Source organism: Zeus faber (genome assembly GCF_960531495.2).
Source record: "Zeus faber genome assembly, chromosome: 3".
NCBI classification, from domain to species: domain Eukaryota; kingdom Metazoa; phylum Chordata; class Actinopteri; order Zeiformes; family Zeidae; genus Zeus; species Zeus faber.
Genome location: NC_137190.1, coordinates 32257048 through 32271594, shown reverse-complemented (window position 1 = coordinate 32271594; position 14547 = coordinate 32257048). Strand labels below are relative to the sequence as shown.

Sequence of the window (14547 nt, the reverse complement as noted above, 5' to 3'; positions counted from 1 at the left end):
TAATTCTGTCTCATTTTAAAGGAAAACAGGTAAGAAATTACAATTTTGAAAATAAAATTCTAAATATAAATTTGGCAGACAAAGGGGGGTAGTCAAGCACCGGCTGCGGACCTGAGAAAGACTCCGGGGGCCTTTCACTCGGCGGCCTGCCCCACCCAGGTCTCTGCCCACAGGTGAAGGTTTAGGGAGGGAGACAAAGTCTTTCTGGCCGTGGCGCGCAGAAATGGCGACAGTTTCATTGTTCATTTCAATATGCGGCACACAGGCCACAATTACATAGATCACTGAGGATTATTATAATAATTGTGGATAATAATGATCCTCTTGGGCGCAGGAGGAATGGCGTTCCACTGCTGGGCTGCTTACAAGCCCGTGTGCCGATCCCCTCTGTAAGACAGACAAACATTAAGAAAACTCCAGTCGGACCAATCAGCTGAACACAAGTGGACGGAAATGGAAAAAGCTTTGATGTATTTGACAAATAATCTCTTGAACTTGAACCTGAAGACCAGCTGATTCTTAAAACTTGACAGGAGCTTCCCGCCACATACCACACAATGCAGCGTGTGAGTATTGCTGTGTTGACCATGTTTGGCTCTACAAACGCATGTGAGCAGTCTTTCTGGCATCCGAGAAACATTAAGAGCAACCTACGCTCACATTGAACTGATGGAAGCCTCAAGGCAGCGTGAAGCTTCACCTCACTACGTATGAAGCAGACTACAAGGCCATCAGTAAAACCATGCAGCACCACAAGTCGTATTAATGGTAAAAAGTATTTCATTTATTATTGGTTAGCTACAGTATAACAACAATATTATTAAGAAGAATAAAGAGAAATGTATTATATATAGCACTTTTTTAAGTAGTCAGAGATGTGTTACATGTTAAAAATGTATGCTTCAATTAAAAAATGCACACATTAAGTTGCATTCAATTTTATTAAATGTTGTATGGCTCACAAGGAAATACATTCAGAAATATTTGGCTTTTATGGCTCAGCCAAAAAGGTTCCCGACCCCTGGCCTAGACCTAAAAGATGCAAGTAGACATGTCTTATAAAAAAATCAAAGCCATAATAATAACAAACAGTTATTGAAGTACGTGCACAGCAGATTATTAGTCATCACCCATCAAGAGCACTTTGTCCAGCGAAAATGAAGGAATACAGAAAACACGTATTATTGTCTTGGCACATAATGGAAAGTCAAGTAGGTGTACTGAAAGACCTGTTGTTGGGAATAGCATATTTGTCTTAATTTCTCAATACAAGGACCTGTCCCTCACACAAGGCACATTTAACTGAAATCCGAACTGTGAGCAGGTGAATGATGAGGGTTGAAATGTTGGAGTGGCGAAAGTTGCTTCCTCACATGGTTGGGGATCAGTTTCACATCCGTATGTGAGGGGAAACCCAGGAAGTGTAGTCTAAAAGTTGTCCACTCGCCAAAGGTCATTTTAAGGAGTGTCTTCAGATCTTCTGTATCACCAAAGACCAGTGATGGGCCGTCAAGATCATTATCTATCACAATCTTGGCATATTTATGAGGGAATTTCATCTTCTCCAGCTAGGATCAAATATGATATAGTAAAAGTACATTAATGCTCAATTGTAGATCATAGGAATGCAATAAAGGAATATGTAGAGAGAAAAAAGGCCTACCTCCGTGCAAACATCTTCTACATTCATGTTCATGATAGTTTTGATCTGCAGAGGGGCTATGTTCCTCATCCAACCGGAATCCTTCAGCCTGGATATTCTTCTGATCCGACCCATCTCTTTTCTGATCGTGTGGTCCAGGTTGACTGTTGCAGGTTTAAACTTGTCCATGTCCTTGACTGTGAAGGGGAAATCTATCTTGAGGAACATCTCAAACATATCGTCGTCAGTATCCTCATCTAGGAGCTCATCTATTTGTTCCCTGATCACATAGAGCTCTGATCTGGTCTCGGTGAAGATCTCCCACAGTGTCTTTGACTCGTCAGTTATTGCCTTTACATTCTCATCAATTTCTGATCTCTGCTGATTGTCTTCCAGACACTGGAGGATCCAGCTGAGGCGACAGGGCCAGTGATTAGCCAAAACGACCCAAGCGGCAATGTGCTCCGGCAGTGGCATCTCCATCTTTAATGCTTTCATGACGGTCACAGACACTTGAATGGAGTTGACCACTCTTCTCATAGACATGGCATCATCTAATATGTACTTGTTTAGTTTGCCTCTGTTCAAGATGCTTTCAAAAGCAGAGATGATAAGACTCTGCGTCTCCTCTCTCAGCTCCGAGGCTGCTGCGCTTTTATCTATCAAGGGCAGTGTTGATTCCCAGGTTGGCTGTCCTTTCTCCATTAAAGGTCCATCCAGCGATGACCTGCTGCCTTTGGCGTCTCTCAGTTTATGCCCACCTTCCTTTACATCCTCTGCCATTTTTAACTGGCTTATTAGACTATAGAACACCTTGTCCTTGGACATGTTCGCCAGTGGCGGGATGGTGAAGGCCAGCGTAACGATGCGGTTCAAAAACGCTCGGGCTCTCACGTCTTTACAAAAGCAGCCGTCTGCAAAGTTCACTTTCTGCACTATCACTTCGGGGTTGACCGCCAGAATGGAAATGAAGGGGCTTTCCATATCCGAAAGCAGGATGTTGATGGCATCCAGGACTGAAACTATGCTCTTAGGGGAGCAGCGGTCAAGGTTTGTGATGCTCAACACGACCCTGATCTTTCTTCTCTCAACCAGCTCCACAAAGTGGATGAAGCTGCCCAGCAGCCACATCTCCTTCCTCACTTCGTTCATGAAGCCCAGCTGGTTGCTGACCTGCCTGTTGTTCATTTCCCACCTGATGTTGCTGTTGGGGTTGAAGATGAGGCTCTTGGCCACCTGGAAGATGAATCTGACAGCGCCCGCGGCGGGGACTCCCAGTGAGGCGATGACCAGGCCCTCCAGAACGCCCACCTGGGCTGTGGCAGTTCCTTTCTCTCTCTCACTGTTTTCCACCTCCGGTTTGGGGAAACCGAACAACACCAAGAGTACTACACTGACCACTATGATGAGGAGAACAAAGAGGAGAAGAAGCCATAGTGGGCAGCAGCAGAGCTTCTTGGACCTCCAGTCGTCACCGTTGTTCTCAACAACCTGTTATTACAGAGAAGGGAAGATACCAGTTTAGACCACACCATCATGGACATTGTGATTTGTAGTGATAGAGTAACATTGTCATTATGCCAATGATAGACTAATCTCAACAAGCCATACTCCAAGGAGGATAAAACCGGAACCTTCTGTTTGACAATGTCCTCTTCTCTGTACTGAAGCGCCCGGTAGAGTGCGAGTGGCAACTTCCCAAAATACAACTGCATGGCCTGAAAGAGTCGCAGCACCAGCCCTGCCCAAAGCAGGTCGCTGCCCGCAAAGTGCCAGGCGCTGAAATGGACATGAAGGAAGCGAACGTTTGTGCGCTGCAGGTTCTCCTCCGTCCACACAGGCTTGTAGAAGAGCAGGCGACCGATGAGGGCTAGGAAACCATTGAAGGAGCCCTTTACTGGGCGAGGCCTGGATCTTCCTCTGTATTCTCGTTCCATCTTCAAGGCTTCTTGCTCAAGGTGTGCTGGTTTAGACATGTTAGATGGAGAGACGTTAAATGGAATTGCTTTTTTTAAGCTGATTTGAAGACAATTTAATTAGTTGTTTTTCCGATATCCACTTAAGTTGGTTTAATATTCTCCAAATATGGATCCAGATAGTGGTCAAAATATCCAGTATATTTTATTCAGTGATGTGTTCAATACTTTTACTATTGGTATTGGTCTTATGTTTGAGTCAACAAATATTTTGATATCTGTCTGTGGTGTGGGGTTGTTGTGGTGAGCAGCCACACCTGACCTGGATCTAGGTGATTGGGATCAGGGTGACTGCATACCTGTTGTTCGTTGGATGGTCTAACGAGCAACAGGTTAAAACCCCCATTCCCGCACACGCTCAGGATAGGGTCCCGTGTCATGACATGTTCTATCTGCTCCTGGGCTAATTCCAGCGAGCCCACTCTCTACAATAAACTGTTGTTTACACCCCCCCTGTCTTCTGTGTCTCTGTGCCGGAGGGCCCTGAAAACGTCACTTGGGTAGCGTGTGGTGGCGAAACCGCCACACTGTCCAATGTGAACGTTCATTCATCTTGTCAATACTGAGCCTTTATTACCATATAAAAACAAACTTAAGCAAAGCAACCTAAGCTTTCTTTCTGAGGGTGAGATTATTTCAGGCAATTTTGCCGTGATCTTTGTTTGACTTCTCTATTGTTAACGAATCCTATCAAAATAAAGACAAATTGGATTTTTAGATACAAATGCAAATTTGGCACCCACAATACATTTTGAAAGAATTGAATGGCACTCTAGGCCGTCAGGCAGTCAAGTTAAGACACGATCATACTGATCCTACCTTCTATACATCTGAGCAGCATGTTGATTCGATCCGGACATGAGGAGTAGAGTCCCACAGTCATGGGCGACGAAACCTTCGTAAGGCTCTTGGACAGAGCATAAGCATAGACATCATCTGTTGACAGAATTGAAATAGATGAGAAAATATTGTTAATTGCTCCATTTAGATTTGTTTTTCTTTGAACCTTTTTAGGTCTGGTTATCTGCTTTTGAATAACTAAGATTTTAAATGTGATGTTCCATGGAAGAAGGGTTTAATGATACTTAATGATACTCACTTAACAACCGAGTTCCGTTCCTACAACCAGGTCGTTAAGCAAATTGGTCTATAATCAAGGACCTGTGTTATTTCATAGTAAGGCATGTTGGCATGCTTGTATGCAGCGCACAGAACACAATATACAGACTGGTTGGAGAGCTGGTCGTAATTCCGAACGGTCGTTAAAAAGGTAGGTTGTTAAGTGAGGAGTACCTGTATTGGAAAAATGTTGATATTCCCTCCTTTCTAAACAGATCTGACGAAACAATGGACTCTAGTTCAGATCATCCAATAAGTTAGAGAAACAGAGAACTGTTACTTTGTGTAACAGCACAAAGCAGCCATTGCACAAAGCAGGTAAACAAAACCTCCAAGACAGCAAACATTAAGAGTCTCTCAAAGACACTTCAAACCTGAAAAACCGGACACCTGAAAGCCTGTTAGCGTGACTTTCAACAATGACTTCCTTGGGGTATTTAGGATCCCTCTTGGATGGATATATTGGGTTTTTTTTACCTTTTGTGGACATGGCTGTTTGCTGGAAATCCCCCCCTTTGACCTGTATAAGAATTGGGAAAACCATAGGCACAGCATCAGGTTGTGATGCATCAGCTGCGAGTATAATGCACTAAAATTCCAGCCAATGGATACACTTCAAGAAATACATTTCTGCACCTCACATTCATTCTCTATGTCCACTCACCAAGTGTCAGTTCAGCAGCTTTTGTGATTTTGTTGAAATGGCAATCTTTGAAAGTACCTTTATCCATAAGGAAACATTTGCTATTTTTGTGTCATTTGCACAGCATCCTAAATCCCTCATTGTTAGACTGTCACTCAATTCATTTCCCATCGGTGACAAACATGCCTTGTATTTAAATGAATTTAGCTGTCTTGACTGATGGGCATGTTCAAAGAGATAGAAACGCAGAAGAAAACAAACAACAATAAAATCTTCTGTGAATGTTTGAGTATAACCTGCCATAATAGTATACTAAAACATGCTTTGTGGCTATATCTTCATAATGGGACCCTTTGGAAAACACTTAAGCGGACCAATAAAACCTCCCATTTCACCATTACTACCTCGTAAAATACCTGCTCACTTAAGTAAGCATTGGCATGGGACTGGAGGAACTTACCTAGTTCTTAAACAAATAATCTCACAGCCGATCTCTCTCCGTTCGGTTGCCGACGTCTTGACTAATTGTGTACAGAGCAGGGAAAGGAGCTCTGAGATGTGGAGAAATTTACACCACCACCTGCAGGGAGCTGAGAGTTGTAAAACTCACTGATAAGAAAAAAGCACAGGCTGTTGTTTTCACGGTGGCTCTCTGGAGACAAGGAAATGGCATAGGACAAGAACATTTGGGATCCTCCCTCTCCCAGTTTTGATATACGTACTGTTTTCTGGTAGGCTCTCCTGAGCATGAAACAACCATGAGATCTGCAAAGCGCCCAAGGAGGATCTGCTAAATTTGCCAAGCATGCAGCACAACCAGTTTGGATTCCCTCAGGTGGAGGTAAATCTGAGCAGCCTGTATTGACACGCACAATATCATGAGGTTCTTCTTCTTCTTCTTCTTCTTCTTCAAGATTCAAGAGGTTTATTCGTCATATACATATGCATACTTTCATACATATATGCAGTGAAATGTCAATGCCACGCACCCAGTGATTAGGCAAAATAGAAAAGAAAGAAACAGTCTTTAATTGTCACACGACACTCCACAACACATGCTTGCACACACACACACATGCTTGATGGTGGCCGGTGAAATGGCTCCTCTACTTTTGACCCATCCTGGCTTGTCCTTCCTCCGGGGGCACAGCCAGGAGCAGTGGGCAGCATACGTGGACGCGCCCGGGGACCAGGTGTAAGTGTCCATCGCTGGTCAGACGATGATGGGTGCATGTTTTTGGTGGGGGTCCTTACTGACGTGAGGTGGAGGAAACCCCATGTGAGCACGGGGAGAACATGCAAACTCCACACAGAAAGGCTCCTGTTTTTGGAAGATAACCCACCGGAGCACGGTGCCAACAGCGCCCCAGGCGGGAATCGAACCCAGGACCTTCTTGCTGTGAGGCAGCAGTGCAATGCACTGCGCCACCGTGCCACAAGCAAAGCAAAATATGTTCTAAACTGTTCACAAAAGCTACCTAAAATTTTTTACTTGACTAGCTAACTGATTCCTAAAACTTAATGCAATAAGTAAGTCGAATAATATAGAATAAAATAAAATCAAATAAGAACTCAAAGGTAATGCAGTGGGGTTACAAAATAGAAATAAAGGGAAAATACTTATGTATATGGGATAGGCTATTATGTATATACAGATATGTGCATTAAAGTGGCATAAATGTGAATAAAGTGAGTTAGTGTGTGGAGAGATATACAGTACAGTATACAACAGTGCGCCGCACCAATAAGGTAACACCGAACAGAACAGCAATACAGCATGGTATGCAGTAATCCCAGAACAGTGATACAGTATGCAGTACAGTATACTACATACAGTAAAGTAAGGTAGTGGAGCCTATGTGTGTGGCTCAGTGAGGACCCCTGGTGAGGTCAGCATTGACAGAACTTATGGCTTGTGGGAAGAAACTCTGTCTCAGTCTCTCTGTCCTCGCTGTGTGACTGCAGGGGCACTTGCCTGACCGCAGCAGCTGGAACAGTCCGTTGTTGGGGTGATGAGGATCCTTCATGATCCTGCTGGCTCTGCTACTACACCTCGTGGTGTATAAGTCCTGCGGGGAGGGGAGGGTAGTTCCAGTGGTATGTTCAGCTGAACGCACCACCCACTGCAGGGCCTGCATTCCCTGAGCAGTACAGTTCCCAAACCAGGCAGTGATGTTGCCTGTCAGGATGCTCTCCACTGCTCCACAGTAGAAGGACTTGCGGATGCTCACTGAGACCCGGAATTTCCTCATCCTGAGGTGGTAAAGACGCTGCTTCGCCTTTCTCACCATAGTGTCTGTTTGTACAGTCCATGTTAAGTCCTCAGTGATGTGGACTCCCAGGTTCTTGAAGCTGCTCACCCTGTCAACAGAAGTCCCACTGATCACCAAGGGCGCCTGCGTCCTCGGTTGTAATCCACGCCTAAAGTCCACAATCAGCTCCTTAGTTATGCTGATGTTCAGATGGAGGCTGTTCTGGCAACAGAGTGACAGGTCTGTCACCTCCTTACGGTAGGCCTTCTCATCATCTTTGGTGATCAGGCCCACCACGACGGCGTCGTCAGCAATCTTGATGATGGTATTGGAGCTGGACCTGGCCACACAGTCATGTGTGTACAGGAAGTACAGTAGGGGGCTGAGGACGCAGGCCTGGGGGATCCTGTGTTCAGGGTGAGGGCATGTGCTTCCCCACCCTAATTACCTGGGGCCGTGCTGTGAGGAAGTCCAGGATCCAGGCACACAGCGGAGTATTCAGTCCGAGCTCCTGCAGCTTGACACCCAGTCTGGTGGGGACTATGGTATTGACAGCTGAACTATAATCGATGAACAGCAATCTCACATAGGCCTCCTTCCAGCCATCCAGGTGCGTGAGCGTGGTGTGCAGGAACTGGGAAACTGTGTCATCCGTGGATCTGTTCTGCTGCTACGCGAACTGATAGATAGATATAATCCTTAATCAGCCTCTCGAAACACAGGGAGCGAGACGGTCTTGGATTAGGTGTGTAAAAATGTTCCAAACTTCTATCTCCCTTGGTGGCACAGGCGATGTGTTGGTAGAAAGTAGAACTTTTTTAAGGTTTGTCCTGTTAAAGTCCCCAGTCCCCACCACAGTTGCGTCGGGATTTTGATTTGAAATCCACACAACACATCATGCAGATCTGATAGTGGTGTGTCGGTGTCCGCTTGCGGTGGAATATAAACGGCTGTAATGATGACCGTGCTGAATTCCTGTGGAAGATAGAATGGACGGCATGAGATTGTCAGCTGTTCCAGGTTCGGTGAGCAGGAGCGGGAGAGAGTCCTGATTTGTTGGGGGGCCACCCCTTGGATTTCCCCCACTCAACCCGATCTGTCGTGCGGAACCTGGAGAAGGACTCGGCTGGACGAATGGCTTCATCCGGCACCAGCGGGTTCAGCCATTCTCCGTCAGGCAGAGGGACGCAACAGTTTCTCATATTCATTGGAATGTAATCCTCGCCCGAAGTTCATCCATCTCGTTCTCCAGAGACTGAACGTTGGCAAGAAAGATGCTTGGCAAAGGTGGACGGTAAGGTTGCGTCCTCATTCTGACCTGAATGCTGCCCTTGTTTTTCATGGCGCTGCCCACCCGTGGAACAGCGGCTCCACTTTTGTTGTTGTTGTAATGTTGTTGAGAGTGTTGGTGCGTAAAATCTCTCGCGGCCACTCTATATCCATGGATAAAAAGTCCCAAAGTTGTTCTTCAAGTTTTTATATCCACGAGTGCATCGTGGCCGTAAGAGGTAACTGCCGATGCTTTTTTTTCTTCTTCTTCTTCTTCTTCTTCTTCTTCTTCTTCTTCCTCTCCTTCTAAGATTGATGACTGTCTGGAATGTCCATGTTTTCACCAAGAGGACATTTCTGTCCGGGATGCTGTTTTCGGACGCCGTTCTCACCAGCATTACTGTGTGTGCTATTTGGTGCTCAACCTTCCCTCATTTAACCTGCAAACTCATTTGTTTAACAATCATTGTGCTTTCTGATAATCAATTCATGAGAAGTTAGAAAATGTTTTACTGGATTATTGTAAAAAAAACAACAACCACCTATAAATTAATCAATGAGTAAGTACTTCATACTGTTTTACATTCTCTGTCATATGAAGGCAATGGACATGACTAAGTAATTCAACTTTTAACACTTCAAGTACATTTCGGAGCGAGTAGAGAAGAAGAAGCCGGGAGGTTTACAGTTTGTTGTGAGGACAACAATAATTGTTGTCATAGTTTATCATGTTGATGTATAAATACAATTGCATGCAGGGCTATAACAATTATTATTATAGCTCTGCATGCAATCGTATTTACACATCAACATGATTGGGGTCCAACAAACCTTCTGTGCGAAGCTTTTGTCATCTCATTAAAATATCTACAATGCGCAGGGTCATAACTTATTTAGAAAAGTCACTATAACATGATTAATTTGATGGTGATCATATTAAAGAGTTATTTAGAGAGTCTATGGTGTTTTTATGTGTACTCGAGAGAGAGATTTAAGGAATATTTAATTGCATGGATTTGAATTACATATTTTCCCTTCATTGAGATAAATAAACATATCCATCCAACTCGGTTGAATTTGTCATTTATGCCCAATCAAAGATTCAAGTTCAAAGAAGTTCAAAAAAATGTAATCAAAAATTAAATGTATATATACAATAAATATGCTATATATATGCTAAATAAGTGCCGTTTTGGACTAAGTGGGGGTACTCGTTGGGGGTATATGTATATTTTGTACAATTTTGTTTACATAATATCCTAACCCTCACCCCAATGAATTATGCTCTTTAATTTTTCTATTGGTTAATTATTGTTCAGGTTATTATTCAGGTTAACAGACCTCATCTCTGATTTTTTTTTTCTTTTAATTGTTTTACATTGTTCAGCTTTCAATAAATGGACAATTAAAATGAAAACATAGTCACTATTAACAAGTAGCTTTGAGTTACAAAATGTGATTAGAAGGCAAAAATAACGAGACAGAAAATAAATGTTTTAATAAAAACAGTCATAGCTCATTGCTCATTCCCATGTATATAATCATATCTTTTCTCGTTTCTAAGTATTTCCCTGAGATGGTGGCATTTGACGCTTTTGAATCATACACATTGTTATTGAACCTATTTTTTACATGTTATAGGCAGTCCAAACTAGAAGTTTTCAAAAATAAAGTATAAAAGGACCTGAAAAAACTATTATAGCAAAGGACCTGAAAAACTATTAAAAACTTCTTCTTTCAGCTGCTCCCGGTAGGGGTCCTCCACAGCGGATCATCTGCCTCCGATACCTTCTGTTCTGCGCATCTCCCTCCTTACACCAACCGCCCTGCATGTCCTCCCTCCCCACATCCATAAAGCTTCTCTTTGGCCTTCCTCTTTTCCTCTTGCCTGGCAGCTCCATCCTCAGCATCCTTCTCCCAATGTAGCTCTCATCTCTGCTACACACGTGTCCAACGACCATCTCAATCTCGCCTCTCTCACTTTTCCACCAAACTGTCCAACCTGAGCTGTCCCTCTAATGTACTCATTCTTAATCCTGTCCATCCTTGTCACTCCCAATGAAAGTCTCAACATCCTCAACTCTGCCACCTCTAGTTCAGCCACCTGTCTTTTTGTCAGTGCCACAGCCTCTAAACCGTACAACATAGCTGGTCTCACTACCGTCCTGTAGACCTTCCCCTTCACTCTTGCTGGAACCTTTCTGTCACAGATCACTCTGGACACTCTTCTCCACCCACCTCCATCCTGCCTGTACTTGCTTCTCTTCGCCTCTCTCTCGCACTCTCACTGCCTTTGGATGGTCGACCCCAAGTACTTGAACTCATCTGCCTTCTCCACCTCCATCCTTGCATTCTCAGCTTTTCACCACCCTCCCTCCCATTCAGGCACATCTATATATTTAATAGAACAATTTTATGGACTTTTTTCAGATTTTTTTTCCTCCATTACAGACATCTGACATGTTTATGCGTTTAAAAGCAGACAAACCAGACATTTTAATATAACTGTCTTGTTTTAGTATTGGAGATATTCAGTAATACTGATACCACGTTTCAGTGCACATGCTTGGACCATCCCTACAATAAATATAGCAAAAAATGTGATTATTATTATTTTTTACTCAGTTATTCTTCATGCCGATTTCAATTAAACAGCAAAGTGCATATGTGATCCTGCTGTTGCTTCTCTTTACCACTAGGCGTCACTATTCACCTATTATTTAGTCCTGTTAAATAACCCCACACTTACTAATGGTGTAATATTGTTTAATGTTTGTTCAGAGATGCATATATTCATCACATGAAACACACACACACACACACACACACACACACACACCACACTGAATGAGTGTATTTGTTATTTCTTTATGCAGTCTCGAGGTGTTCACATCTAAACCTCCATCGCAGCTGAACATTTTCATTTTTGTTTGTGTGTGTGTGAGTGTGCGTTTGACAGCACTGCTCCGAGACCCACGTCGCTAGCGTCAGTGTCCACGATTAAAGGTCGCCACAGGTCTGGATAGACCAACACACACACACAGGGAAGGGAAGGAAGTTGAGGCAGTTGAACAAAGTGGATGTTTTTATCAGTGTATTTTGACCACACACACACACACACACACACACACACACACACACTGAATGAGTGTATTTGTTATTTCTTTGTGCAGTCTCGAGGTGTTCACATCTAATCCTCCATCGCAGTTGCGCATTTTCATTTTTGTTTGTGTGTGTGTGTGTGTGTGTGTGTGTGTGTGTGTGTGTGTGTGTGTGTGTGTGTGTGTGTGTTGGGAGGCGGGGGGTAGACGTCAAAACAAATTGCAATTAATGTGTCTGATAAGAATCAAAAGTATTAGTCCCAGGGTGGCATTTTTGTAGTAACTGATCGCTCAACTACTTTAATTAATGTTGTTGTCATGGAGAGGGAGCGAGCGAGACAGAATCAGAGAATCTCCTGGTTCGGCTAAAGGCCTTTAGCAAATCAATACGGAATGAATGGGATAGGACCCCACCCCCTTCTCCCCTCTCCTCCCGTACACTTACCAGACCTTGGCCTTTTTTTTCATCTAAAACTTGCAATTGAGGTTAATGAATTCACCTTGATGATTAATGGAAGATAGGTATCAAGCAGAATTGATTAATTATGTTCTGCAATTGCTCCGGCTTTGCGAAAAATTTCTAAAGAACGATAGGCAAAAGATAATTTTACTGATATTGAATGATCCCGGTTCTGGTAGTGACAATTCTTGCGGGTTAGTAAAAGGTTATACGTACACGTACCCACGCAGCCTTTGCTTAAACCACTTAAGACCGTTTTCCCTTGACGAGGTTCATAATGGATAAGTCCTTCAGTGGATCCACAAAAATAAAAAAAAAAGTAGAGAATAGGCCCAAACTCAGGTGGGGCTACGCAATCAAAACAAACAACACTAGAATTGTTTTTATTTTATTTTAAAATGAAGCCATAGTAAGGATGCCAAGACTGGGACTGTGGACACTTTGTAAAAAATAAAAAATAAAAAAAAAGTTTTAAAGTAGTCTAGCTGCAGTATTTTGCATAAGCTGTCACACATAATATGACAGCTTGATGTTACAAGGAGAAAGAGCAAAAAACACACACTGTTGTATAATCCACCCACTATAGGGCGCTGAAGTAACGTGGTAGTAACGTTGTCCGTCTACCCCCTCCTCCTCCTCCGATGAAGGAGCCGTTTACTGTGTTGGCCGAGATGAGATGAGATTTTTGGACAGTGGTGGGGATGTTCTTAGAGGTGATGACAGTTAAGGCGAAAGGTTTTGGAATTAAGTGGAATTTGGTGTGAGAATTACCATCTCATGTAAGGAAAAAGGGAAGGGATATCATATTGTGCTGGATTAATGTGCAAACGGCATATTATGACACATCTCAAACGTCTCAGTTCAATGACATGTCTCCAGTTGTGTCTCTACATTAGGGGGCCGGGCGGGCCGGGCCCCACCAGATTGCAATCCTTGTTTCAACTATATTAATTGAATCAAACATACATTGAGAAACTCAATGTGTGCTTGATGTTGACATGAATTAGTCTCAAACAGAAATAACATTTTTGAGGTGCGGTGAAAATATCCATTTAGGATGTTAAATGGTGCTGACCACCACATAGCGACTGCCAAATTCAGCCGAGCGCACTCTCGGCACAGTACAAGTACAAGTTCTCTTGATCACATTTAGTGTTTTTTTTATTTAAACATTAGCATTTCATTTTCAATGATCAACAGTCAGTTTTATAAGATTGACCAAGGCGTGTGTTCTGCACCCGCCGTGGTGTTAAGGCTGTATTGCCTTGCCGACATGTAGAGTCTGCATTTAGTGATGGCTTATGCTGGAGTTGAGTGTGTAAAAACGTTTGATTATTATTTTTATTGATTGTTTTGATTGATTCTTAATTGATTAATATCTCTGTCACTATGCGTGTTCACAGCCGACCTGATGCATGAAGTTCTATTCTCTGGTTAACTCTACTTGGGTTACTGAGTAAAACTCCTACTCTGTTCTGTGTTTGTCTGCTGTACATATGAGCTGCCTGCTTCTACACCTCTTGTTAGGGTTCACAGTTTCCACTGCTTTCTAAAATGACTGCATAAAATAGCTGTCTGTTTAATCTCGTTCAACATCAATCTTTTATTAAAATGGTGTAGAACGAACACTGTGACTAATTAGATTGTATTGGAGCGCAAAACAACTGCTGTGTCAGATGATGCCTGCTAAAAAAAAAATAAAAAGGCGATTATGCTTTATCAGAAAGGTGCCTCACCAGAATTTCAGTGCCAAAAATGCCACTGCATGTTTCATAAATCCAATGACATATCTCATGGGTGCGATGATACATTGAATGTTTCCATAGACATATAGCATAAGTCCAATGACATATCTCATAGGTCCAATGATATATCTAATGTGTCCGAAGACAAATAGCAAAAGTTCAATGATATATCTCAGAGGTCCAATGGACTGTATCTCATATGTGCACGTGCGTGCAACCACTCCGCGCATGATTATATTCCCCTCGTTCCTTCCTTCATTCTCTCCGCCTCTTCCTCCTCCTCGTCGTCAGTTCATCCCCAGCCGCCGCAATTTTCCTTTCTCCTTTTTCATTCGATCTT

At 43.1% G+C, this 14547-nt stretch overlaps 1 protein-coding gene across 3 annotated transcripts; it reads right to left on the bottom strand.

Moving 5' to 3' along the window:
- Window positions 1-827: 827 nt before the first annotated feature.
- nkpd1 (NTPase, KAP family P-loop domain containing 1) lies at window positions 828-6122 on the bottom strand. Of its 3 annotated transcripts, none has more exons than XM_079997443.1 (7): window positions 6103-6122; window positions 5841-5989; window positions 5215-5257; window positions 4438-4554; window positions 3277-3605; window positions 1664-3133; window positions 828-1568 (listed from the first exon to the last, which is right to left on the bottom strand). In XM_079997443.1, exons 3-7 carry the CDS (start codon window positions 5225-5227, stop codon window positions 1299-1301), a joined length of 2199 nt encoding a protein of 732 aa, XP_079853569.1. In that variant the 5' UTR covers window positions 5228-5257; window positions 5841-5989; window positions 6103-6122; the 3' UTR covers window positions 828-1298. The 3 variants fall into 3 exon arrangements, with proteins under 3 accessions (XP_079853569.1, XP_079853570.1, XP_079853568.1); XM_079997444.1 differs by lacking the exon at window positions 6103-6122 and adding an exon at window positions 5402-5458 and having other exon boundaries at window positions 5841-6017; XM_079997442.1 differs by lacking the exon at window positions 6103-6122 and having other exon boundaries at window positions 5841-6017.
- Between the last annotated feature and the right edge of the window lie 8425 nt (window positions 6123-14547).